Here is a 25,114-nt window from a genome sequence, read left to right as displayed (position 1 = left end):
TCACCAATGTCGAATAGAGGGGAACGATCACGTCCCTCGATCTGCTCGCTATGCCCCTACTTATACATCCCAAAATGCCATTGGCCTTCTTGGCAACAAGGGCACACTGCTGACTCATATCCAGCTTCTCGTCCACTGTCACCCCTAGGTCCTTTTCCGCAGAACTGCTGCCTAGCCATTCGGTCCCTAGTCTGTAGCTGTGCATTGGGTTCTTCTGTCCTAACTGCAGGACCCTGCACTTATCCTTATTGAACCTCATCAGATTTCTTTTGGCCCAATCCTCCAATTTGGAGGATCCTCCAATTCACTGATATCCCCACATAGTTTAACATTAATAATAACCTGCCCCCCAGCCATTTGTGATTTGCTGATAAGAAAAACATCCAAGGATGCAAAGTTAAGTTCAAAGATTTCTTTATTAAAATACCTTTTCCAAATTCCAAATTCACTGTAATAACATTTTATTGGGGGGGTGGGTGGGAGGGTTGATGGGATGCTCGAATGTATATTTGCCAACAGAGATGTGCTACAAACCACGTGTTGTCTGTGAAAGGTTTAAATGTTTTATGATACAAGCAACCTTTTCCTAGGGAAAAATAAATTAAAAAGTTACTGGTCGGTAAGAAACTGAACAGTTTAAGCTGGGGGGGAAGGAGGGAAGAAATCCTTTGCTTTTAAAGGAGATACATATCTTTTCTGTTCCAGAGCCTTTGATATAGAGCTTAAAGCAGTAAATATATATATGAGTCCATATGTCATCTCTCTGTAAGAATGACTTAGATCCTTGTTGGTTTAATTATTTTAAATGCTATTTGTCATTTAAAACAAGAGCCTTCTTATCTATGTCCCTGATCCTGCAATTGAATCTGCAGTGATACATGGGAACAGATTGCAGGATCGGGACCCACTTTACAGTCTGAAAAAAAATTCTCTGTTTGGGGTTTTTGTTTGTTTGGATTTTCTTTGCATCAATAAACCTGAGATTAGTATGAACTGCAAAGTTCTGATCTGGATCCAAACTTCTCCAAAGTACTGGAGTGTTTGGATCCACAGCTTTCTTTGAGCCTGTTATTGAAACAGGGAACAGCCACCACGATGGAATCTGGATGTGGTGCTGATCTTCAAAAGCACAGAAGCAAGGTGTTGGTTTGGCATATTGTAGAGATAAAGTAGGGACAGGTATGAGGTTACAATCTGGACCCAAATAAGCTTCTGAACTTTAATGAAGTTTGGGGATAGGATTTGGAAAAGGGTTTCGCTTCAGGCCCAAATCTGTTGACCCGGGACCCAACATCTGTGATCTATATTTTGTCTAATCTGGACTGTGATGTGCAGTCATTCTTTTGAGAAAGAACCAATATGCCAACCAGCTCAATGAGCAGTGAACCTTTTAGATACAAGAAGTGATTTAACAAAGAACAAGGAATATTTGTATTTCTAATAATGTAGGCACTTGGTAAAGTTCTGAAACTCTGTACAGTTATTAAGTTTTTAAAAAGCCCAGAATGTACTCTTACTCTATGCTCCCACCTCCCCAGAGCAGGATGAAATGGAGGATAGAGAAACAAAACTCTTTTAGTGAGAGAAATGAACCATGTGGGGGATATTGGTCATTGGTTTCCATAGGCACTTTCCCATTTGAATCTTTATTCATAATTTTTTAAAATTACATGCTTTAGGAATGTCCCTGTTGTTCACCCTGAGGAAATGAACATTGAAGAGAGGAGCCAGGCAGGTTCATAAATAAGTGCCATAGAGCTTTTGAAACAGGCACATCATCTCGCATCTTGTTTTTGTCTCCCAGCAGTTGATGTTTCCGATGACTCTGTTAAGTGGCATCAGGAGAACCTTCTATTCTCTATTAGCAATGAGGAGGGGAAAAAAGCTAATAAGCATAAATTTAAAAAAAACTCTTGGATCAATGAAATTGCATAAAGAGATGAAATATAACAACTCTTCCAAGAGCTGCACAATCAGCTAAACAATCATCATGTCTTCTCTTCAAAGTCATTCAACATCTCCATGGTACAGAGAGGAAATAGACACCATGATATTTATGCTAACATTTTCAAACTGCTTGCCTATAGTTAAGCACCTAAATCTATGTTTGGGCACTGACTAATAAATAAGTGGCCAGATTTTCAGTTCTGCAAGTGGGTGGAGAATTGGAGACATTTGTCTCCAGGATGGTACGTTCTGTATTAGTACAAATGTACACCTGAAAGTACAATGTGTCCTAAGTGATGCTAATCAGTCCACGTTCACCACCAGGACAAAATAAAACAAACAAACAAGTAAAAATGACAGGGGAGAATAAGAAGTCAGAATGTATGGCTGCAAATCCAGCACAATACCAAATTAGTATTTGGCGAAGTGGCTATCTCATTGTTAAGATATTTCCTTCAATATGTTTTCAGAAACTAAGACCATTAAATAACTTAGAAAGATTGCCAGCTTTGATTCCAGGAAGGAAACCTCCTCCCAGTTCCTCTCTTAGTAATTCAATTAATTTACTCCAGACACTTTAGGTAAAAAAAAATTCAAAGACACCCATTTCTTTTGCAAACACTTCCTATGGATGGAACTTAAGATCTAAAATCCTGTAGCAGACAAGAAACACAGAAGAGGCCACAAGCCCAAAGTTTGGATCTAGTTCTGAATATTCCTCAAGTCCAACGTGTTCAGGCCCAGGTTACTTTGGTCTGTGCCCCTCTCTAATCAGAACTTGGACTGCAATTTGATTTTAACCTATTTAAATAATTCAGGCCTCGACTGGATTTGTCTAATGCGTTGACTTAAATGAGATCAAAACCTTACCGTGAATCTGTGTAATGTCAATGTAGTTGTCAATGTGTGGCATTTTTTAAAGCACTGGGCTCACTTTTATCGTGGCCTCACACGGCGTGGAGGGAGCAAAGTTCTTCATTGTTTTCATGCTGGATTAGACTTATTCTGACAGTGACACAACTTCTTAGGGGCTGAGGTTGGTGTAATGGAGGGGGGAGAGCTCATTATAAAGCTGTTTTCTTCATTTTTTTTTCTTCAACGCAACAGTTCTTGGCTTTGCCTTATGACTTCCTCACCATTAACGCAGAACATCATAATCTAATAGGTTTATTAGAAGCGAGTGGGACAGCATTACTTGAATTTGAAGTAAGAAGCACACACCAAGGGTCAGATTTCAAGCACCCACAACCGTTGCTGAAGTCAAAAGGAAGGCATGTGCCCACACCTCTGAAACCCAGACTCCAAATAGGGGTTCAGTCCCACAGTCCTTACTCCCATCTGTCCCCCGCAATACATTTGTATGGTGTATTGCCACAAAAATCCCCACTGTGTCATATTATCTCCATGAAAATGTCAAATCATGAGTCTTCGGGCTTGTCTACGCTATCGGGTGAGGTTGATCTAAGAGACGCTACTTCAGCTATGTGAATAGCGTGGCTGAAGTCGACGTACTTAGATCAACTTACCGCGGTGTCTTCACTGTGGTAATTCGACAGCTGACGCTCTCCCGTCAACTCCACTTGCGCTTCTCATTCTGGTGGAGTACCGAAGTCGACGGGAGAGTGCTCAGCAGTCGATTTATCGCGTCTATACTAGATGTGATAAATGGGCCCCCGCTGGATCAATCGCTGCCTGCTGATTCGGCAGGTAGTGTAGACAAGCCCTTCTTTTCAAGACCTACACTCTGACATGTAGCTATAGCCAGGAAACCTGCTATCTGGGCATTACTTTCTTTCCTCAACATGTTCCCTTTGATTAGGATGCCACAGTTTCAGGCCTGGAGACCAAAGGCCTCTATCCACATATCAGGGGCAGCAAGAGCAGCAGCAGGGCCAGTCTCCCCTGCGGAGAGATCCTCCACCTCCCCCAAGATCTTCTCCAGACTTCTAAAGTAGAAAACTGCCTGGAAAGGAAGGTTAAGCCACTTGATCATGTTATTAGGACTCTTTTTGCTTTGATAGGCAGGGTCAGCAACTCCCCTCAGTTGGACTCTACCTGTGAGGCATGGCAGAGCATAGTGCTGCAGGAAAATAAGCTACAGAAGAGAAGTACTTCAATAAAACGAGGCGAGAAGGCACAGCCAGAATCTCTCCAACTCTTTTCTCTCTGCACTTTTACGTTGCCTGAGCAATGTTGAGAAGAAAAGAAAAGAAAAAAAAAAAGAAAAGAAAAGAAAAAACCCACGAGGAAATTCACTTTCTGATCCCCACTGTGGCTCATTTATGTGAAGATAAAGAAACACTCTGGATTGCTCCTGATCAGCAGGAAAAGAACAAAGGCCTGATGGTGCTTTTTAATCCAGAGTTGGCCCTGCGAGCAGACCTGGGCCCTGTCCGCACAAGCCCTGGTGATTCAAATAGCTATTTAAATCAGGAGAAGTTACAGTATTTAACTGCAACAGGGATGCCTAGTAGGGTGTTTCCTGTCCGATAACGTTATGTCAGAGTTTCTAGGGGATGCCTGTGTATTGCACAAGTGCCATTTCCTGGGAAGTATCGTGCTCACCCTCAGAGGTTAAGTTTAGTGGTACATGCACATCCTGATCCTGCACATCTGTGTGCTGTCCATGTGAACCCCAAGGGCATATCGCTGGGGAAAAGTCAGGTAACATGCACAGCTTATTCCAAAGCAGGTTTTTCTTTTGTGTATTGATGAGAAACTAAAAATGTTTGGGACAGTCTGTTGAATTTTACAGGAGATCTTATTACTACTCTCCAGCTGCAAACAGGAATTTATGCAAGCAAGGAAAATGCAGCCCTAAATCCAACTCCTCTCATCTAGTTTGCCAGGAGATGGTAAAATGTCAGGGTCCAATTAATTAAAGCCAAAATTATTTACATAGGGTGCTGAGGTGTTTTCACTGCAGCCCATTCAAGAACCAAAGCAGCCTCTATATGGCTCCAGGTAATGGCTTCTAGACTCAATTTTGGTAATTGAAAAAATCATCAAAATTATCAAAATTATCATAATGATGGCACATCAATGGCACCTTTCATACAAAGATCTCGGAGTGCTTTGCAAACATGAATTAATGAAGCCACTCAGCACTCTCGTGAGGGAGATATTAAATTCCTTTTGCCCAACTGTAAAACAGTGATGAATGATTGGGTCAAGGCCAGACAAGTCAATGACAGAGCTGGCCACAGAACCCAGGAGGACTGACTGTCCCCTGGCTCACTTACTCTGTACCTTACAAGCATTGGGAAATACCTGTGTAAGTTCTATACAGCAAGGGCTCAGTTCACGTTAGCAGCTAGAGTGTATGTGGAACTCTGCTTGATGTAGCAGTTATGGATAAGGGTGCAAACAAAGGCCTCAATGCTGCATGCTCAGAACCTCTTACTGAAGTCCAAGGGTGCAGAAGATATGCAGCCTTGGTTCCAACAGGCAATCCAGAGCACTGAGAAAGGACAATGCCTCCCATTCAGGTCCACGCCAGCTGTTTGCTGCAGTTACTTCTTTCCACCTTCTCCTGTGTATACTCAGCCCTTATCCCGACGACAGATTTAAAAAAAAAAAAAATTCTCCTCTGTGACAACCATGAGGTTGTATCCTTGCAATTGGGTGGAGAACGAGGCTTGATTTATTTTTAGAAGATAGAGAGCAAAGTAAAACCCCAAACCTTTAGATGACAATGAAAAATAAACCCTATTTGCCTATTAAAATCCGCCTGTTTATTGTAACACACTCCATGACCTTCAATGCTCTGCCAATGGACTGTAAACAATACAGAGGTTTTCTTTTGTATCCCATGTGGACTTGAGTGCTGATGGAAGGTGGAGGCCCCTGCCTTTCAGAGCCGGAGAGCAAGTCTACACTACAAAATTAAGTCAACCTAAGTCATGTCGACATACAGCCACCGCAGTAATTAAATCACTTTTCCATTTCCGGCCTACACTCCTTATGTCGGCAGTGCATGTCCTCACCAGGAGCACTTGCACAGAGTTAACTGTCAGTGTGGGGCATTGTGGGACAACTTCTGAAAGGCAACAAACAGTCAATGTAAGCAACGCAATGTCTACACTAACACTGCGTCAACCTAACTACATTGACCTAAGCGCTACGCCTCTCCCGGAGGTGGAGTTATGAAGTCGGTGTAGCGGGTGAGTTACATCGATGGGAGCTACATTTTAGTGTAGACGCTTACAGAGTTAGGTGGACGTAAGGCAGCTTATGACGACCTAACTCTGTAATGTAGACCAGGCCTGAACGTGTATCGTTAGCTGAGAGAGAGTGCTACTGTGATTGTTATTTACAAGTCTCCTATTTGCTACAGTTCGTTTTTTTAAGCAAATGCTCCTGAGTCATATAAAATAAGTGGCAGGAAAAATACACTCCCGCCCTGCTTTGTGGGAGGGATCTTATACCTACAGGCACACTTCCTCTGAGCCTGGGGCTGACCCTGCCTACCCTTGAGACTGCCTCCAACCTTGTCCCAACAGGTATCTGAGCTCTACCAGCTGCCTTTTAGGGATTCAACCATCTTGTCTAAGACCAGGAGGCAACTGGGCCTCTGCAGTGTCCCTCAATATGTGGCAGTTCCTCCCTCCTTTTCTTTTTCAAGAGTTACCTTTGAAAACTCCCTGTTCTTCAAATCAAATCCTAGAGGACTATAATCAGGATTTTGCCTGAGTAAGGACTGAGCAAAAGACCTCAGAGTTTAGCCTCTGGATAGGCTCCTCCTCTCTTTCTCTTACTCTCTCTAGTCTTATGAGGGCAGGTTTGATCATAGTATGGTTTTCATTGTGTGCTTCTCAATTATTCTTTTAAAATCAGATTATAAATATATCAGGGCAGGGACTGTCTCTTTCTGTGTGTTTACCCAGTGCCCGGCCCATTTTGGGTGCTAACACAACAGCACTAGTAATAATAATTAATAACCATGATATTACCGAACAGCACCCTGGGGGCATAGTCGGAAAGTATTTGTTCAATAACGTTAATATCATTATTTCTGGAGTGCTTGTACTTCGTCTTTTGCATTTCAGCAGAGCCAAGTGATCATTCATTTGAGGCATTTAGCCACTCATTCTCTCCACAAATTGGCTTTTCCTCTGATTAGTTTGGTGTTCAAAGCTATTCATCGTATCATTCCTTGACTGGTAGATTGTCCATTAAATTTGAGCTGCAGTGGTTAGTTTGGCTGGGCTCTTACACCACATGGTGTTGCTCCGGTTCCCTGATTGGATGATCGTAATAACGTCAGCATTTGCTTTCCATTAATATTTGTTTAGAATGTCACAGTCTCCATCAACAATCCTGCCAGTCGGCCCGTCTTCTAATATCCTGGTTGAAGGTGCTACATAGCACAGGTCAGGAGCACAGGCAGAGTTGAACGCAAGCTTCGGCTCGAGCCAATAGTCACAGTCAGGAAATCCCCTCGCTCTACACCTTAAGAAGGAAATCACACCTGCAAATGGTAAAAATCTCCCAGGGTTCATATGCAGGCACACTCCTTGGGAAGGAGACACAATTGGTGCTAGCCCCACTGTCGTTTTTCCAGCTAAGGTTCTAAACACCCTTTTTTCATTCGCCTCTTTTCCCACTTGACACTGATGCTATTACTCCACAGACTGGCCAGCCCAGCAGGCCCTCACATCCATCCTCAAGTGGTTCAGCACCATCATGCTCTTGAATACATCAGCCCAGTGGAAGTCTGAGGACATTCCCAAGCTTGGCTCTGCTGTGTCAGAGCGCACACCCCTGCAACCAAGCCAAATCTGCACAGTTGTGTTTTTTCATGTGTAAACTCCCCTTTCGAAGAGTCATCATGGACCAACTGTGCTTTATAGTGGCTTTCTCAAATACCAGTTATTTCATATGACTTTTAGTGCTCACTGCTATATAAATATATCAGAGAAAACCTGGCCAATAAGGATATAAATGAAAGTGCTAAGTAGTACATTTCCAAAGTATTGCAAACAATACAAAAATATAATACCCTTCCATGTTATTTCGCTGATCAAACGGTTATCCCAATCTAATTCCCCAATCTCTTATTCCTCAAATAAAATGTATACTTACAGAGTGTCTGTTTTCCCCAGAATCTGCAAAATAAAATATAGTTTAGAAATTGAATGGCACATTTGAAAGGGATCAGCTTTACATACAAATAAATGAGAATTCAGGGTTAAATTTTCTTGCATTGCACTTGGTAATTTTGCAGTGACATAAACCAGCTAGCTGGAAAGTTTGAGGGGCAGTTACTCCCCCACACCTGCTCCATGTAGGGACTCAGAAAGGCAGAAGTCTGTCTGAGTGACAAAATATTCCCTCCTGAGAATACAAGCAGCTGTTGCACGTGACAGAAACTTCCTTTTAGAGGCAAGTTATCATGGGTGATATGCTCTACTTCCCACTCCTAGATGGTTTGTCTGATGCAGGCTGGGTGAGGTAATATCTTTTATGGGACCAACTTCTGTTGATGAGAGAGAGAAGCTTTTGAGCTTACACAGAGCTCTTCTTCAGGCCTGGGAAACTTACTCAGAGTATCACAGCTAAATACAAGATGAAACAGATTGTTTAGCATAAGTAGTTAACACATATTTCAAAGGACCATTCAAGATGCAGTGCCAGGGAGGGAATTGGTCCGAGAATCCTGAGAAGGGTACAAATGCCAAAGAAAAAGGAGATCCCCAAAAGATACCCAAGATTTAATTAATAAAAAGATTCTTCAGCCTGGTCCAAAGCCTCCCGAAGGCAATGGGCGTCTTTCCACTCAACTTCAGTGGGCTTTGGATCAGGCCCCTTGTGTTTATGATTAGTGTGGATTTAACGATTGCCATCTGAAAAAAACCAAAACTTCTGTGTTGCTACGGAAATGTTCCCCATCTAAAAAGTGGGTGTGTAGAGAGGTTAGGAGAGCGACTCGTCTTCCTCTTAGATGGGGTTATCATACTTGTTTAAAGTAGTATGTTTGTGTGATCTACTGATCCTTGTTGCACAGGAGATACACACTAGTGTTCAATTCCAGTGAATGCTTTTTGGCACAATGAGGTTCAATGCAGAATGACCACGGCAAGCACGGTGGACTAATACACAGAGCAAGTGATTGGGGTCAGGACTTCACATTAATCCTGGCTCTGGCACAATTTGCTGTGTGAATTTGGACAAGTCACTTAACCTTCCTTTAGCTCAGTTTACCCATTTTTAAAATTGCATATAATAATCTTAACCTACTCCAGGGGGTGTGATGCTTAATTAATTCAATTCAAAAAGCCCATGGAAATCCCTGAATGAAAGACACTATGCAAATACAAAAAGATGGTGGCTATGGCTAGTGAACAGTTTAGTAGGTCTCACCCTGAAGATGTTTTCTTTGACATCCAATGTAAATTCACCTTTGTTCAGTTTCATCCTGTTACTCAAAGTTGTATGTTCTTGTACCATGATAAATAATTCCCCTCACAGCTTCATGGCTGTGCCAGTCACATTTTTGTGACCAGTTAAGTCCCTTCTTAGCGAAGTAGATGTACATAAGATTTCTATTATCAGCATTTTTATTACATTAGAATTATGACTGTCTTATTTAACTGTTCATTTACATTCCCGGAGTTCTGCCTAAAGGAAGTGTTGCTTGGTGTCTTTAGCCCTACCACTTGATCTCAGAAATCGGAGTCTGCACTCAGTCACATTGTTTTTATGCCAGTGCAACTCCATTGACTTCAATACAAAATTGGACCCAATCGTCTTATCCCGTCTGAGAGGAGCAAAAGAAAAGATTTTTGGAAAATATGCAAAAGCTTTTTGATTGCTGGAAGTAGATACAGCTCAAAACAATAATGCCATTTACCCACTGCTAAATCAAAGTCGAACTTGAAATGGACAAAACTAGCTATATTATTTATGAAACAGCTTATTAAGGAGAATGCATGCAAAGCCTCAGTCACTGTGTATCATGCTATCACAAAGGAGGAAATTATAAATATTACATATTTCCCAAACTTCAAGTGGACAGATGTTTGCTAATCCAAAGCTACTTTGTCCTATGTGACAACAACAGATCACCCACCGCCTTGTAACTGTGTCACCCAAGATCAAAAGGCATGTGGCCAATAACTAGTTGGGTTTCTAGGTAAACACCATTGCTCCTGTCAGGGAAATGTCACACAACTGCGTTTGTGGTCTGAGGGATACCACTTCGGCTGTTAGAGGTCTAAGTGATTTCTGCAAAGTTGTGAACCAGGTAAACACAAATATTCTGTAATTAAACTATAGGGCTGCCTAGTTGGTGCTTTTTGCAGAAGCCATTAATGTTTTACAAAACTTTTTTTCCTTATTGTAACCTTTAAATACATATACAGTGATTTTTTTTATCTAAACCAAACTGGATTTTATTGTTACGTTGGGAAATACTGGTGTTTTCGAAAGAAACAGAGCTTACTCCTATGAAAGGAGGCAGGAAAAGGTGCAGAGATATTCTGGGTTCTGATCACGTATGGGTAGAGTTGCCAATTTTCTTCCAGAGCAGCGGTAATGGGTTCTGTTATGGGCACCAGGGAATAAATGACCTGAAGTTACAAATACTGTGGTTGAGGAGATATTTGCCAAGTATTAAAGAGGTAGTGTACATGTATGAGTTACTGAGGACTAAAAGTTCTTTTTTTCTCAATGGTGTATTAGGCTCAAATAATACATTTGCATGATGGAAACAAATACTGAATTTGCCACATAGCATGAATGCCAGCCCTGTTAGGCTTTGCTATATATTTCCAAATATAGCTACTGGGTATTTGGGAGCATGGAGGCCCATTCACGCTTAGAGAGAGATTTGCAAATCTCATAAGTATATATCAACCAGTCAGAGGCTATGTTTAGATTCAGTCATGTGTCCATGATGGATTGATTGAGAGTATAAAGAAAAGGGGGGGTTAAAGAGTGATCTGAGTTAAAGCAAGAGAAACCTGCAGTAGCTCCATTGCACAGATTGCATAGCCCCAAGGATGCCATTACACATGAGTACACACATATTTTGCCTTAAATTTGGGGTTCAGCTGAACCCAGAAACTCCATGCATACGTAGATGGGGCTGAAACCACTAAGCTTTGCCTTGGTTTCAGCTGAAAACTAGAAGCATGCCCACACTACAAAATTTGGGTCCAGCTATGAACTTTGCATGCCACACAATAGAGAACTGTTCAGATCCAGATTTCAATTCACACATTACTGGAGAAGAGAGTCTAGACAGAAGATTTTGACCCAGAGCTGGATCTTGGATACCCCAGAGCAGGTAAGCTGTTGGCTCTGGGGGGTATTGTTGTGGGCTCAGATTTAGTTTAAAAAAAAAAAAGTCACCACAGGGCTTATAGTTTCCACCTCTTCCAGGTTGGCAGAAAATTTGGCCAACCAGGGCCGAGCTTTGCAATTTGCAATGAAGTCCCAAACCAGGAGAGTTTCCTTTCGTGTCTTGTTTTGCTGATAAAGATTTTTCACCACTCTAGTGAATATTCTCCCAGCTCAATACAAAGGTACTGTACGACATCTGGAGCCTGGCAGCAGGAAAATGGTAGAGCAGATTTCCTGATTACCGGGGCCAACTTCTAATAGCTTGTTTCAACCCGCCCAATGCAGTAGGGATTTCTCATGCCTCTTTCCGCTGGGGAATATTTGTTTTTCCACAGTATATTGTTGGTTGCAATAGGATTCTTAAAACTTCCTGTCTCGCCGCTGCAACTGCCTCTCAGTTACTGATTCGTTTTTCCAGTGTAAGCAGACCTGGGTTTAGCTATGTATTTTGTGTGCTAGATTTCCCTTTTCCCAAAGAGGGATTAAAAATAGAGAGCAGTCCAGGAACCCCATGGTAATGAATCACAATCAGCTCTGTGATGCCACAGAGGATGGCTGGGTGGGTCCATCCAATGCCCACCCAAAGTCATTGAAAACCTTCCCATAGACATCAGTGGATTTTGGACCAGACCCTTAGAGGAAATACACTGAACAAGCAGGAATTCACAAATATACTTTGTGGGAAATAGTGTGTCCTTAAAAGCTTAGGAAGGTCTCTGAGCACTGAGTGGTTGCTGTGGGACAGAGATGGATACAAAACTCCACCCACCCCAAAAAACATCCCTTTCCAAAGTGCATTTGGAGCAAGGAGCATTTTGAGGACCTTCATCAAGAGCCGTCCTGACAGGGGGTCCTTGTCAGAGTGAAGCTGCAATATCAGAAACACTAATACGGGTGTCATTCTGAGAGGTCATTCTCAGAAAAGCAACTGATGTAGGGTTTGGTTGTTTGGGACTTAAAGCATCCATGTTTCCCATAAAGCCTTAAAGTAGACACCTACGTGCTTGAGAAAAAAATGTGATGCATTAAAGAAACAGAAGTTTTAAACTAAGCTCTGACGCCATCTTGCCATATCTTTACAGGCCTGTGGCTTGGAATCAGATGGACCTTTCGCTGGGCAGGGCAGCTTCCACTCATTGTTTCAGGGCTTGACATAGATGTGATAATGCAGAGTCCTCAGTAAAGAAATCCATGTACTGAAATTGCTCCTGTGCCATACAGGTGACTGTATCCGGAGTGCAGCTGAGTAGACTGAGGTCTCCTGCTATTTAATTTTAAACCAAGATCGGCCTGAAGAGATTTGAATTTCACACTCTGCCGCTTTCCTCTACAAAACCCCAGGTGTGAACCAGAAAAAACGTTTGGGGGTTTGAAATGCAGAACTGACTTTGTACATCTCAGGCCCATCTCTACACCCAACCCTCTAGGTAGCCATTGACATTGCATATTGGGGTGAACTAGGAAATCAGCACAGTAACGAGGCTGGGACACAGAAACTAGAGGAGGTGAAGTCGGGGCCTCAGAATGGCATTTACAAGAGGAAATGGAAACGGGGTAAGAGCAGGCAATACAAGACTAGAACTCTGACAACCAAGGAGGAGGCTCAGATACTCAGAGGACTGACTGGCAATGAGAAAAAGGGGCAGTAAAGTTCAGAAGTAGGGTTGCCAATATTGGTTGGCTGTATTCCTGGAGGTTTCATCACATGACATTCTTTAATTCCTGGAGACTCCAGGACAATCCAGGAGGATTGGCAACCCTATGCAGAACCCCAGCCACTTTATGACTCAGGACAGGGAGGATCTCTGGTTCCCTAAGTTCTCTGAGCTGGAAGGTCAAGATGTGCTAGTCACTGAGAGGACCTTGCAGCGCACACTAGTGACAGCACAGTCAGAAGTGAAAGCCAAAACAGAGTCTGGCTCAGTTATCACATCAAATTGTATCAACAAAGCAACAGTTAGTGACCTCTGACATCCCATGCAACTTCTTCCCCCACAGGAGATTCACACTACAAAATTCTCATTGGTCATAATAAATTCTCTGGAAAGGCAAAATTATACATGAAGCCCTGTAATGGGCGCTGTCTCTGATTAAAAAACTGAAGTGGCCTTGAATCGTGTAATAATATAATATTTAGCACCCATATAACTAGGGCTCTACCAAACTCATGGCCATGAAAAATGTAATCCAGAAATCTGGTCCTCCCCCCCGTGAAATTTGGTCTTTTGTGTGCTTTCACCCTACACTACACAGATTTCACAGGGGAGACCAGCATTTCTCAAACTGGGGGTCCTGACCCAAAAGAGGGTTGTGGGGGGGGGTCACAAGGTTATTTTAGGGGGGTTGTGGTATTGCAACCCTTACTTGTGCGTGGCTGCCTACAGAGCTGGGTGGCCAGAGAGCAGCAGCTGTTGGCCAGGCACCGAGCTTTGAGGCAGTGCCCTGCCAGCAGCAGCACAGAAGTAAGGGTGGCAATACCATACCAGGCCACCCTTCCTTCTGCACTGCTGCTGGGCTCCTTGCCACAGCGCAGAAGTTAAGGGTAGCACTACTGCAACCCCGCTACAATAACCTTGCAATCCCCCCACAACTCCTTTTTGGGCCAGGACCCCTACAATTACAACACTGACATTTCAGATTTAAATATCTGAAGTCATGACATTTACAGTTTTTAAAATCCTATGACCATGAAATTGACCAAAATGGACTGTGAATTTGGTAGGGCCCTACATATAACACTTAACATCTTCAAAGCAATGTGACCAGTATCAGTTCATTAATCCACACTATGCCCCAAAGCAATTAGGCAGGCGAGTGTTATCCCCAATTTATGAGTGAGGAAAGAGTCCAGCAGCCACAAGGTCCACACTTAGGCCTGATCTACACTTAAAAATTAGATCAACCTAGCTGTGTCTCACCGTGACCGCTGTAGTTAGGTTGACTTAACCCTCTGTGTAGACAGAGCTAGGTCGATGGAAGGATTCTTCTGACCACCTAGCTACTGCTTCTCCGAGAGATGGATTAACTACATTAACGGAAAACCCCCATCAACATGTGTCGACATAGGAAGCGTCTACACCACAGTGCTATAGTGGCAGAGCGATGCCGCTATAGCATAGACATGGCCTCGGTCAGTGGCAGAGTTAGGATTAGAACTCAGAAGTTCTTGGCTCTCTGTACCATACTCAGACCATACTGCCTCTCTGATTATCTGACAGACTAATGGCTACTGTGCTACAGACCTCATTAGTTACCCTCAGAAGAACCACATCTTTTTAAATAAACTGAGGACCAAATTCTCCTTTACAGTAAGACCCCTTTACACTTCCCTGGAAGAATAAAGGGGACATTAAAGTGGATTTCATTGTAATTTATACCTACTGCCAGAGGGGCCTTAGTGTAAATGAGAAACAGGGCTTATCCAGACATGGCATTATTCAGGAATAGCTCCATGTATGGATGCTCTTATTCTGGAATGAGAGTCTCTTGTTCCTGGATTAATCCAAGTGGATTAAGATGAACAGGAACAAGGCCATTTTATTCTGGAATAAGAGCATTCACACAAGTTATTCTGGAATAGCTATTATGCATTAAATTCACACCTGACCTTAATCCAAACTAACTTTCAATAGTAAGCAAGCCCTCAGGCCTGCTGAGATCGATGCCTGTTTAAAAAACAGCCTGCTGCCTCGCTGTACCAATGTGTGTTAGATATAGCAAGTATGACAGAAAGAAAAAGTGTTGAAGTGTTAGCATTATGCTCAGACAGATGATGCAACATTAATCTGAATCAGTTAACGCCCTGCCATGGAATAACAGTAATACTTTGCACTTATGACAGGTTTCAGAGTAGCAGCCGTGTTAGTCTGTATCCGCAAAAAGAAAAGGAGTACTTGTGGCACGTTAGAGACTAACAAATTTATTTGAGCATAAGCTTTCGTGAGCTACAGCTCAAAATAAATTTGTTAGTCTCTAAGGTGCCACAAGTACTCCTTTTCACTTTGCACTTATGGCATCTTTCAGTCATGGATCTCAAGGCTCTTCAAAAATATTAAGCTCATCCACCCCACATCCTCTGTAAAATGGAGAGAATCCCAATTAAGCCAAGTACTCTCATAGCCCGTATCAATGAATGTATCCTCCCAACATTCTGTATTGCAGGGAAGTAGCAGACAGGTCAAGAGACTTGCCCAAAGTCACACGTGGGTCAGTGGGAGGGACAGGAATATAACTCAGATGGCCTAACTCCTAGTCCCTCACTCTGACCCCAAGACAACACTGATTCCTCCAGAAGAGGACCCAGGATAAGCTCTCATTGAAAACATTTCAGCTGCTTTCCCCCCCCACCCCCTTTTTTTTTTAAGTAGAAGACTTTAGTTGGGGGTGGAGGAATAGGGTAATTTATTTTGAGAACTTGACAGTGAATTTGAGATGGGCTCCAAGGTTCTGAGTTTAATTAAGTTTCTGGGTGCTTTTCACCCTAATTCTGTTTTACATGGTCATAGAGGATGGGTTAGCCTATTTGATTCTGGATACCACAGCTGGCTCACCCAACATACCAGACATCATAGGCTCATCCCCTAAAAACAGCTTCCCTGAGCTCATCTGTTCTTCCCAGTCAAGGGTCTGATACTGCAGAGTGCTGGGCAGCTCCTGTAAGGTATTAGGCTGAAGACTCAGCCCCCATTGGCATCAAACCGATTGATGTCAATGGAGGTTGGGGGTCCCCAGCACCTCATAGGAGGCACCCAGCATCTTGCAAGATCGGGCTCTAAAACATTCATCAGTTTGAATGGCTGAACATGTCCCTGCTGTACAGGGACCCTGAACCCTGCCACATCTGTGTGTACCCTTTACTACAGTGCTATCATGCAGCCTAGCCATAAACAAAGTAAATATGATGTTGAAATATGTAATGTAGCCATCCAAAACTACTGCACGCCTGTGTGATGTCCTGCTTATCTATTTGAAACACTTTTCCTGTGTGTCAGTCAGGAAAAACAAATGCGATTAGAACAATACGCTGTTATTAAGTTTCCAAAAATAACTGAAAATGTAGAATGTTATGTATAAGGGAGCAGGTGGACTGTAAGATTAAGGGGGTGCTTGCGTCTCATCTGTCCAATTCAGCCCAGACTTTCAATCGAATCTCATTTTGCTGGACTTCCTGCCTTACAACAAATACAGGTTTATAAGTGCCTTGAATAATAATCCTCTCAAACACGCTTGATCTGATGAATTAGGTCTTGCAAAAGGTCTCTGCCGTACATACAGCTCTCTCCACTCTGGGAAAAGGAATGGAATCATGAAAGGCATAATACTTCTGGCTTCACCACCCTGGCACAAAGAAAGAAGTACACAGTCTGTTTCTGCATTCCATTAAGGGCCTGATCCAAAGCCCATGGATCAGTGGGAATCTTTTCATTGACTTCAATGGGCTTTGGGTCAGATTCCTGAAATCTGCAGTCTTACAAAGCCACAAGGGCTGCTCTCTGCCATGTAACTGACCTCTTCTTTAGGATAAAGGCTATTTTGCTTTTTGGTGAAAGAAAGACTACAAAGAGGGAGTGTGGACTAGTGGTTATAGCAATGAACTGGGAATCAGAACTCCTAGGCTCTATTCCCAGCTTTGCCATTGTCCATCTATGTGACTCTAAGCAAATGACTCAATCTCTCTGTTTACTCAGCTGAAAAATGGAGATAAAACTGACCTACTGTGCCTCACGTGCTAAAACTAAGTGAGATTTTTGAAGTATTGTGTGATTCTCAGAGGGGAGGTTCTATAGAATTGCAAACTGTGTATGGCGGGGAAGGACAATCCCAGATGAAAATTGAAAAATAGAAAAACAAACGTGACATGCACCACGAAAGCCACATGGCGAGAAAAAAAGAGAAACTGGCCAGACTACAGGCTGACATTTACAAATAGATATTTCCTAATACAAAGGAGATGGAAGGAAATCCTCTCTGATGGAGTGTTTGACAAGCTAGCAGGAAGCACCCTTAACCTAGGTGTCTCTGGAATTTCAGCGCTGCCACAGCAACTGTCGATAGTCACCAGCAGTAAGATAGCTGCTGGGATCCAGGTACAGAGAAGGATCCTTGCTGACCTCAGAATCTGCCAGGAGGAAGTGGGTAGTGTCCACAATTTGGAGGGAATCTGATTATATTAAAAAAGAAATTAAGTATGATAACATTGCTTCAAAGTGGTTAGGTTTAGGGGCAGAATGGGGTGGAGGCTGCAATACAGATGTGTGGGAGTTATATATATTTTTAAAATAACTATTATTAAGACAGGAAAACAGAAGAAATACCCCAAAGTACATAGTATTCTACAGTATCAGAAAAAGTGAGCCACTAGCATATTTCAGCCGGGGAGGACAGTTTTGGGCTGGTGCTAGCATTCTAAAAAGATACATGCGTACACAGCATTTTGAAGCTGCGGCTTGGGTTGGGCTTGGGCTCTGAAGCCTACTGAAAGGAGTGGGCTTCAAAAAAACCAACCCCCTCCCCGGCAAACCCTGAACAAGATAAATATTAGCAATTGGAAATGAGCTAGATTCAGAACACAAACCCCAAACCCGCACAAATTTGGGGCAAGTTCAAATCCAGATTCAGATCCAGATCTGAAGCAGCCCTTTTTGGGAGATACAAAATGAATGGATTAATGGAGCAGATGTTCCAGTTGTTAATCTCACCACACTGGGGGAAATCACAAAGATGCTATGAAATGTATCAGCACTTAAATGTTCTTAGCTGCTATGTGGGATGTGTCCATAGGACCTCAATGTCGCTTTTCTATATCCTTTACCTTCTAATCTATCTAGATACAAATGCTTCCAAACTTCCTTCATGTGTTTAATTTTTCACTAGCTTACTTACCATTATTAGCTTTTCTGATTTCACTATATACTGTATCAGTCCCCTTCTTTACAGGAGCTGGAAAATGTATTGGCACAGAATCAATTTATTTCCTTTTTTTGTTTGCGTTATGTTAAACTCCTTACACAAACAGAACACACTGTTTTACTTTTAGAGGAAACCGTTATATAAACAGCAATGCGCCATTCCATGTCGGGATGAAAAAGCAGCTGTTCCCCCGATCCTCCCCGTGTCTATGTTATAGAGAGATGGACCCTCTCTAGTTAACGTTGAAATTAGCTTCCCATTATAAATTTGATTCTCCCTCTCACTCACACACACACATGCACAAGTTTCCCCAGCATTAAACTGATCCTCAGATTTTTCAAGGAATATCTTACCCTAGGGTAAAGCTTTTCCCTCAATAGTTTCCCTCAAACTGGACAAGCTGCTTTAGGATGACTAGACAGCAAATGTGAAAAATCAGGAGAGGGGTGGGGGGTAATAGGAACCTATATAAGAAAAAGACCCCAAAATAGAGACTATAAAATCGGGACATCTGGTCACCCTAAGCTGCTTTAAGTGACGTGAGGGCTCACAAAATGAGGTCTGCGTTCTGAAAACTGCTCACATGCTCTGTGCTTCTTCTAGTTAAATCTTCCTTTCATGGAGCTGCTTTAGTTTTGTAGAAAGGCTCAAGGAACGTTCGCACACTCAAAGCTCCAGTGTTCAGGATCAACAACATTTTTACAAAAGGGAGATCCCCCAGTTCATGGTGGTGGAGTGGGAATATGCAAGACAGTTCCAAATTTACCATGCCAGTGCATGAGCTGAAGACAGAGTGGAAGGGAAGGCTGAGAAGGTATGGATAGGCAGGAGAGATTGAGGGAAGAATAGACAGAGATTGAAGCCTCAAAAGACTAATGTTACTGGGTTTTTTCCTCCAAAATGCTATAGCTGGCCTTACCCACACAAGTTCCATACAGCTGAGGCTGCAGAAGAATCCTCAGGAAAGTTTTCCTCCTGGTTCTGAGGTTCCCGTTTTTATCTACTATGGTAAATCCTGCAACGAGCTTTTATTCTGGGTGGGACCATCCAAAAATACCAGATTAAAAAAACCCAAGAAAGACTTTTCCTGTCTGATGCTTGTTTAAGATCCTTTTTGTGGATCACTGTCATAAACACGGGTGCTCCTTCTGGCAGAGGTGAGGCAGGGTTGAGCCAGCTGCCAGCACAACTCAGATTCCCAACATCTTCATTATCTACTGCGGCAACACAGCTGTGGTTACCATGTGAATCTAACATGGTTCTAAAGAAAAAAATCCCTGGGTCATGGCAGCCGGGGAACTGTGCTAACAACAACTCTATTTTAAATACTTCCTAGTATGGTTCTGGTCCTTGAATAGACAAAGGCTTTTAGCTTTATGAGGGCTTCTTGAAGGGCCCCACCATGCGAATCTCATGGGCACAGGTAGATTTTTTTATAGAGACTCCCATATTTATTCTGCAGTCAAACTGAGAATCAGGATAATGAATTGTTAAATAGCAGCTCAGTGTTTCATGCACCTTGGGAACACATTCTGCAATCCCAGAAAGATTTATTTTGAATTAATTTTAAATAATTCTGCTAAACACACTTTAGACACTGAGGGCTAAGTGCTGTTGAAGTCAATTCCAAAACTCCCACTGATTTCAATAGCAGCAGGATCCGAATTTCAGCAAGCACTTAATCACAACACATAGTGGCATAAAATCAAAATAAATTGGACAGAACTGAAATAATCAAAACCATCTCAGGGCCTGATATATATATATATTTAACCTTTCATAAGTTGATCTTTTCCTAGCCCCTGGTAAATGTGCTAGTAGAAAGGACTTAAAAATAATGACATTTTGTTCCAAATGACCTTATAATGCTGCACCCTGCAATTGACTAACTAGCTATAGAAGTAAAAGGAGGGGCATGTTCTTACTGAGCCAAGGTTAGCAGTTTCTCCCTTCCCCTTTTAGGGATATTTCCTGACAATATTTTAGCTTTGGTCTTTGTTTTCCTTGTGTTAACAATAAAGGGTCTGACTCATTGCACAGTATTGTGTCACAATTAACTTAGAAAAGATATGCAATATGTTTTTGTTAAGCATAGTCTCTCCTTCAAGATTTATTACACCAGTCCCCATCACCAGCACATCTTTAAATATCAAATCAGCAAACAACTCTAACCTCCCAAAAATAATGCTATATCCAATACTTAGCTAGCCACTTTCATTAGAGGAGCCCATCGCTGCTCACAAAGCATAATCCCAAATTTAAATAAATAATCCCAAATTTACAGATGGAGAAAAATGAGGCACTGAAGCCTTGTCTACATTAGCTTTTCTTCTGGCAGATTTACCACCCTTAATAATGCTGGTGCAGCTTTCGTGTGAGCAATGATGAAGTGCAGAAATGCTTTCCACAGCCACTGCATATTTACCACCATAAGGTGGTCAAGAATATTCAGCAATCCTAGAAAAGTGATCTGTCGGGAGAGAATTGGTTTGAGGGAAAAGGGCAAAATGTTAATAGCTCTTTAATGCTGACAGACATCATTCTATAACTGGACTTTTTGGGAGGCGAGGGGATGTTTAATTAATCCTTATCCTCAAAACTGCCCCAAAGGTTACTATTATGCATTAATTATTGATCTTGCTCCCCTTGAGGTCAATGGGAGTTTTGATGCTGACTTCAGTGGCTGCAGGAATAGACCTTTGTATAATTAGATATAGTAATTTAGAGCCTAATCCTGAGTGATTGAGGAATACCTGAGTTCCCATTGAAGGCCATGGGAATTGAATGTATTCACCATCTTGCCGGGTCGGGTCCTTCCTTAATCTGCTGTTGATAAAATTGAAAGTAAAATGTAATCTCCTGGGTCAAGAGGCTGCCTGCTGCAAACACTCTTAGCTCTGAATGCTGCCTTCTGGATGAGGAGTGCATCCGTCCAGAGTAGAATGTAAGCCTAGCTTTGTTGTTGTGTACTTTGCCCTTGTTCAGAAAATAGACAGAGCCAGAGGAGATTTAATTGCTTAATATTTGAGGCCTTAAATTAAGTCTGAGGCTCTTGAAGTGTTCGCTCAGAACAGAGGCGCTGGTCATTGTCGTGGTAACAGAGACATGAAAGAACACTGTGTCTTGAAGTAGAATCTGAGCAACCTCAACATGATAAAAGCATTGATGGGAATCCAGGGGCCAAAGCCCTTTATATGGGTGAGAGTAGTTACTGAAAAAGTATTTTAAAAAACAACCCCTGGCCTTACTCCTCTCTCTCCCTGAGACTAAGGCCATGTCTATGCTTCCAAGTTGACAGCAACACAGCTATGCCTCTTCAGCTGTGCCACTGTAAGAGCACTTGTGTCGCCATGTTATGCCTACAGGAGAGCATCTTCTGACAACATGGCGCTATGCATATGAGCGCTTATGCCGGCAAAACTTATGCCCCTCAATTGTGTTTTCACACCCCTGAGCGACAAACGTTTTGTCAACGTAAGTGCTAGTGGCCTAAATCTTATCCTGTATGGTGCAATGCAGAGGTGAAAGAATAAATCTTTTGCATAGACTGCTGTTTGGTTTCATATAACAGCTTCCACTCTAGCAGTATCTCAAAATGCTTGGCCCAGTAACACAGCAGGCACTGGTAGTCCAGTGACCATACACAGAAAGAAAGCACTGGACTTATATGCTAAGCGGTAGCTTTTGTCTTGTCTACACTACAAAAAACTGCAACAGTGTAAGATTTAAGCATGCTGAGTTGCATGATTTAGTCCTGCAGGACAGACAGGACCAAGCCATGCTTTAATCAGACTCCTGAACCATGAGACAGATTGTACAGTCCAAGGCTAACTTGAAACAGTATCACATAGTTAAAACATGGTCCAATCCCATTTAAAACAGGGTCTTTTAAAAATGTCAGTGCACTACTGTAATTTAACTAGATCGAGTTAATATGGCAGTTTGTGTAGTACAGACTGGACCTTCCTCTCTCAATAATATTTTTCTAACATCCTAGCCTGAGTTGGATGCTGGCTCAGATGCAAAGGTTATCCCCTATTCTTTTAGGCGTTCGTTAACTTGCCCCTAACAAAGATCTTAGTTTAACATTTCATCTGATAGAAAGTACCTCTTACAACATTCTACGCCCTTGTACTGCACTGGGCATGACTAGAGGTGTGTGAAACATTTGTAACTCTAGACTAGTAAAGGCTGAGAGCTGGGACATGGCTTAACATCCTGAATGGTTTTCATTTATTCCTAACTGCTTGGGCTTTTATGTGTGTTCTGAACAATTTGCCCACTTTCTGCACAAGGAGACTGAGGATACCATGATGCTTTGGGTGAGGGGAAAAATTGAGTTGTAAGTGTCATCATTGGGAATAGGATCCAGCCAGTCAATTACCTCAAAGGCCGGGAGGAGATTCACTGTAATGCCATGCTAAGAGTTCTGGCTACCACCATTATTATTATTTGTATTACCAGAGTGCATGGGAGCCCTAGTTACGGAGCAGGGCTCTGCTGTGCTAAGTTCTGTACCATGGAACTTAAGACATGCAACAATGGGGCCTACACATTTACCCAACTTGTGAACTCAACTGTAAGAAGTATGTAAAAGTTCATAAGATGTTACAATAACCTATAACAACAAATGTTGATGGGAAAAGGTGCAAAAGGGAGACAGATGAATTGAGTTAATCTAAATTAAAAAGGCCTACTGATATCATTCATGGACTGTATTGAATTTATGCCGGTTAAAAACAGGAGATGAGGAGCCAGAAGTCAATAAGCCAAAATTAGTATGTCGGATATGAAGCCTAATTAATGGACAAAATGAGGGGATGGGCTATTCCATCTTCCACTCCCTTTCTGGGGTCCTTAAAAGAAAGAACTGGAGGGGAAGCCTGAAAGAACAAAGGAAGAACAGACGAAATACAGACGGAGGCTATTAGAGCGAGCTTCACCATCATGATGGCCAACCCCACCATTTTCTGGGATCCCAGGCCTTCATCATTCTGATCCTAAGAGGTGTCCTGACCAGAACGGGCCAGACAAACAGGGACCCAGAGAACATTCCCACCCCATCGGCCCAACCACCACCACCTGGGATGACAATTATTACCATTTAAGAGACTGTCAAATGGTGGGGGAGAGGGGCTTCCTTCTAAAAAACTGTCTATAGCTAAATGGAAAGGGAACAAGGTATGTTGTTCAAATGAAAACCCTATTTAATACTTTACATTTCAAATGCTTTAACTGTTTTTCCTTTTTTTCTGTATCTTTAAGATACAAAGGGTTTTTAATGGTGTGTTTGCCATGGCCGTAAGTGGCTGTGGTCTCTGGATACCAAGCCCTGGACCTTGTGTAACACTGTTTAACACTGGACAGGGACTGGGTTGTGGTAACACCTTTAGCCCATATATTCCCTCTGAATTAATACCACTGACAGCAGGAGGCTGTTACCAGGGCAGCCAACATTCTCACTTCCCTACACTCTCGCTGGGTATGTGTGCGCACACTACAGACACTTACTACAGCAACAAGCGGGGGGTTTCCATCACTATCGTAAATCTCCTCGAGAGGCAGAAGCTGTGTCTGTAGAATTAGGTTGACATGAGTTTTAGACATAGACCAAGCCTCTGTTTCCCTGCAGGCCTCCAGCTCTCCTCAGGCTGTAAGGGACGAATCACAGTTCCTGCTCTCTACCTCCTTGATCTCTCAGCAGGTTCAGCAGTGGGTGGGGACACTCCCCGGTTCCCTGCAGGGTGGGCAGCCCCTCCCTCTCCCTCCTCCTGTGGGCTGCAGAGGCTGAAGCCACCCAAGAAAGTTTAAAAAAAAAATTAAGTGCCCCTCCATGAGCTTTGAGCCCACAACACGCAGACCCACAGCAGGCTGCTTTCTGCTTAGAACCCCAGCTCCAGCTGATAGCCCAGCCTAGATAAAGATCTTATGTGGAAGGGCACAGGAGAATCATGGAGGAAAGGGAAAGTACTGGTTGGCTCTGGTAACAGCAGTCCTTGCATCACTGAGAGCTATTACCAAGGAACTACCATGCATAGAGCATAGGACCTACTCCTGCTCCCAGTGAAAGCAATGGCAGAAACAGCAGGTCTGTAACGACTCCCAATACATAACTGTACAGGTCAGCCAGCTCGTTACCTTTGTAAGGATCAGACGTTGACACTTCAACTTCAGTATATTCCACCTCAGCACTCTCGTGGTCAGATCCTGCCCCAAAATAGCAAGAAGATGTTTCTTTGTAGCACTCCCTATGCCATATTTGCTGTGAGCCTGATCCTGACTCAAGGGAAGTCAATGGTCAAGCTCACAAGGACTTTAACGGGCACATGATTGGGCAGATGGGGGTTCAGCCCAGCCTGCTGAAGCTGACCTCCTTTTTAAAACCGGGGAGGGGTCTGGGTGGTGCCTGAAACTCTTGTCTTTTTTTTTTTTTGAGGTCTTGAAAAATAGCAAAATGCAAATTTAGAAAATCCTCTGCCCCAGAGTCCTCTGTGTGCCTGTCCAGCTTCAACTAGTCTGTCTCTCCCCCTTTCTCTGCCCTTTCTGTCCCCATTATTTTCTCCTCCTTTTCCCGTCGCCGACAAAGGACCATCTCCTCTGCACTTCTTTAACACCTCTGTTTACCTCAATGTCCCCCTCCTATCATCTTATCTCTTGCCCCCACCTCTGATCCCCTCTCATCAGTCTCCTTCCCCTCACAGTAGAAGCGTGTTTTAATCACTAGCATCTTCAAATAACCCACTGTTTATCTCTAGCTATCGCCCCATCTCCCCTCTATCCAAGTTCATTGAATGTGCCCTCAACAACTGCTGTCTAGAGTTCTTCTCTGCTAGTTCCAGCTTAGACCCTTTCCAGTCACCTCTTGCCCTCCACTAAAACAGTTCTCAAAGTCTTCAATAGTCTTCTCCTAGCC

At 42.8% G+C, this 25,114-nt stretch overlaps 1 protein-coding gene across 12 annotated transcripts in view; it reads right to left on the bottom strand.

Moving 5' to 3' along the window:
- Positions 1 to 407: 407 nt before the first annotated feature.
- PECAM1 (platelet and endothelial cell adhesion molecule 1) overlaps positions 408 to 25,114 on the bottom strand; it is a 63,072-nt gene continuing 38,365 nt past the window's right edge. For 2 of the 12 annotated variants that reach the window (XM_073310138.1, XM_073310145.1), the window contains 4 exons: positions 24,340 to 24,408; positions 18,175 to 18,231; positions 8,032 to 8,054; positions 408 to 1,858 (listed from right to left, as the gene is read on the bottom strand). In XM_073310138.1, coding sequence (XP_073166239.1) covers positions 1,829 to 1,858; positions 8,032 to 8,054; positions 18,175 to 18,231; positions 24,340 to 24,408 — 179 coding nt within the window. In that variant the 3' untranslated portion in view covers positions 408 to 1,828. Of the gene's footprint in view, positions 1,859 to 5,658; positions 8,055 to 18,174; positions 18,232 to 20,954; positions 21,028 to 24,339; positions 24,409 to 25,114 lie in introns of those variants that run through there. The other 10 variants (XR_012154735.1, XM_073310140.1, XM_073310141.1 and 7 more) reach the window with 10 other exon arrangements.

This window comes from Lepidochelys kempii, chromosome 14, assembly GCF_965140265.1.
Source record: "Lepidochelys kempii isolate rLepKem1 chromosome 14, rLepKem1.hap2, whole genome shotgun sequence".
Taxonomy (NCBI): domain Eukaryota; kingdom Metazoa; phylum Chordata; order Testudines; family Cheloniidae; genus Lepidochelys; species Lepidochelys kempii.
This window is presented reverse-complemented; position numbering and strand designations above follow the sequence as displayed.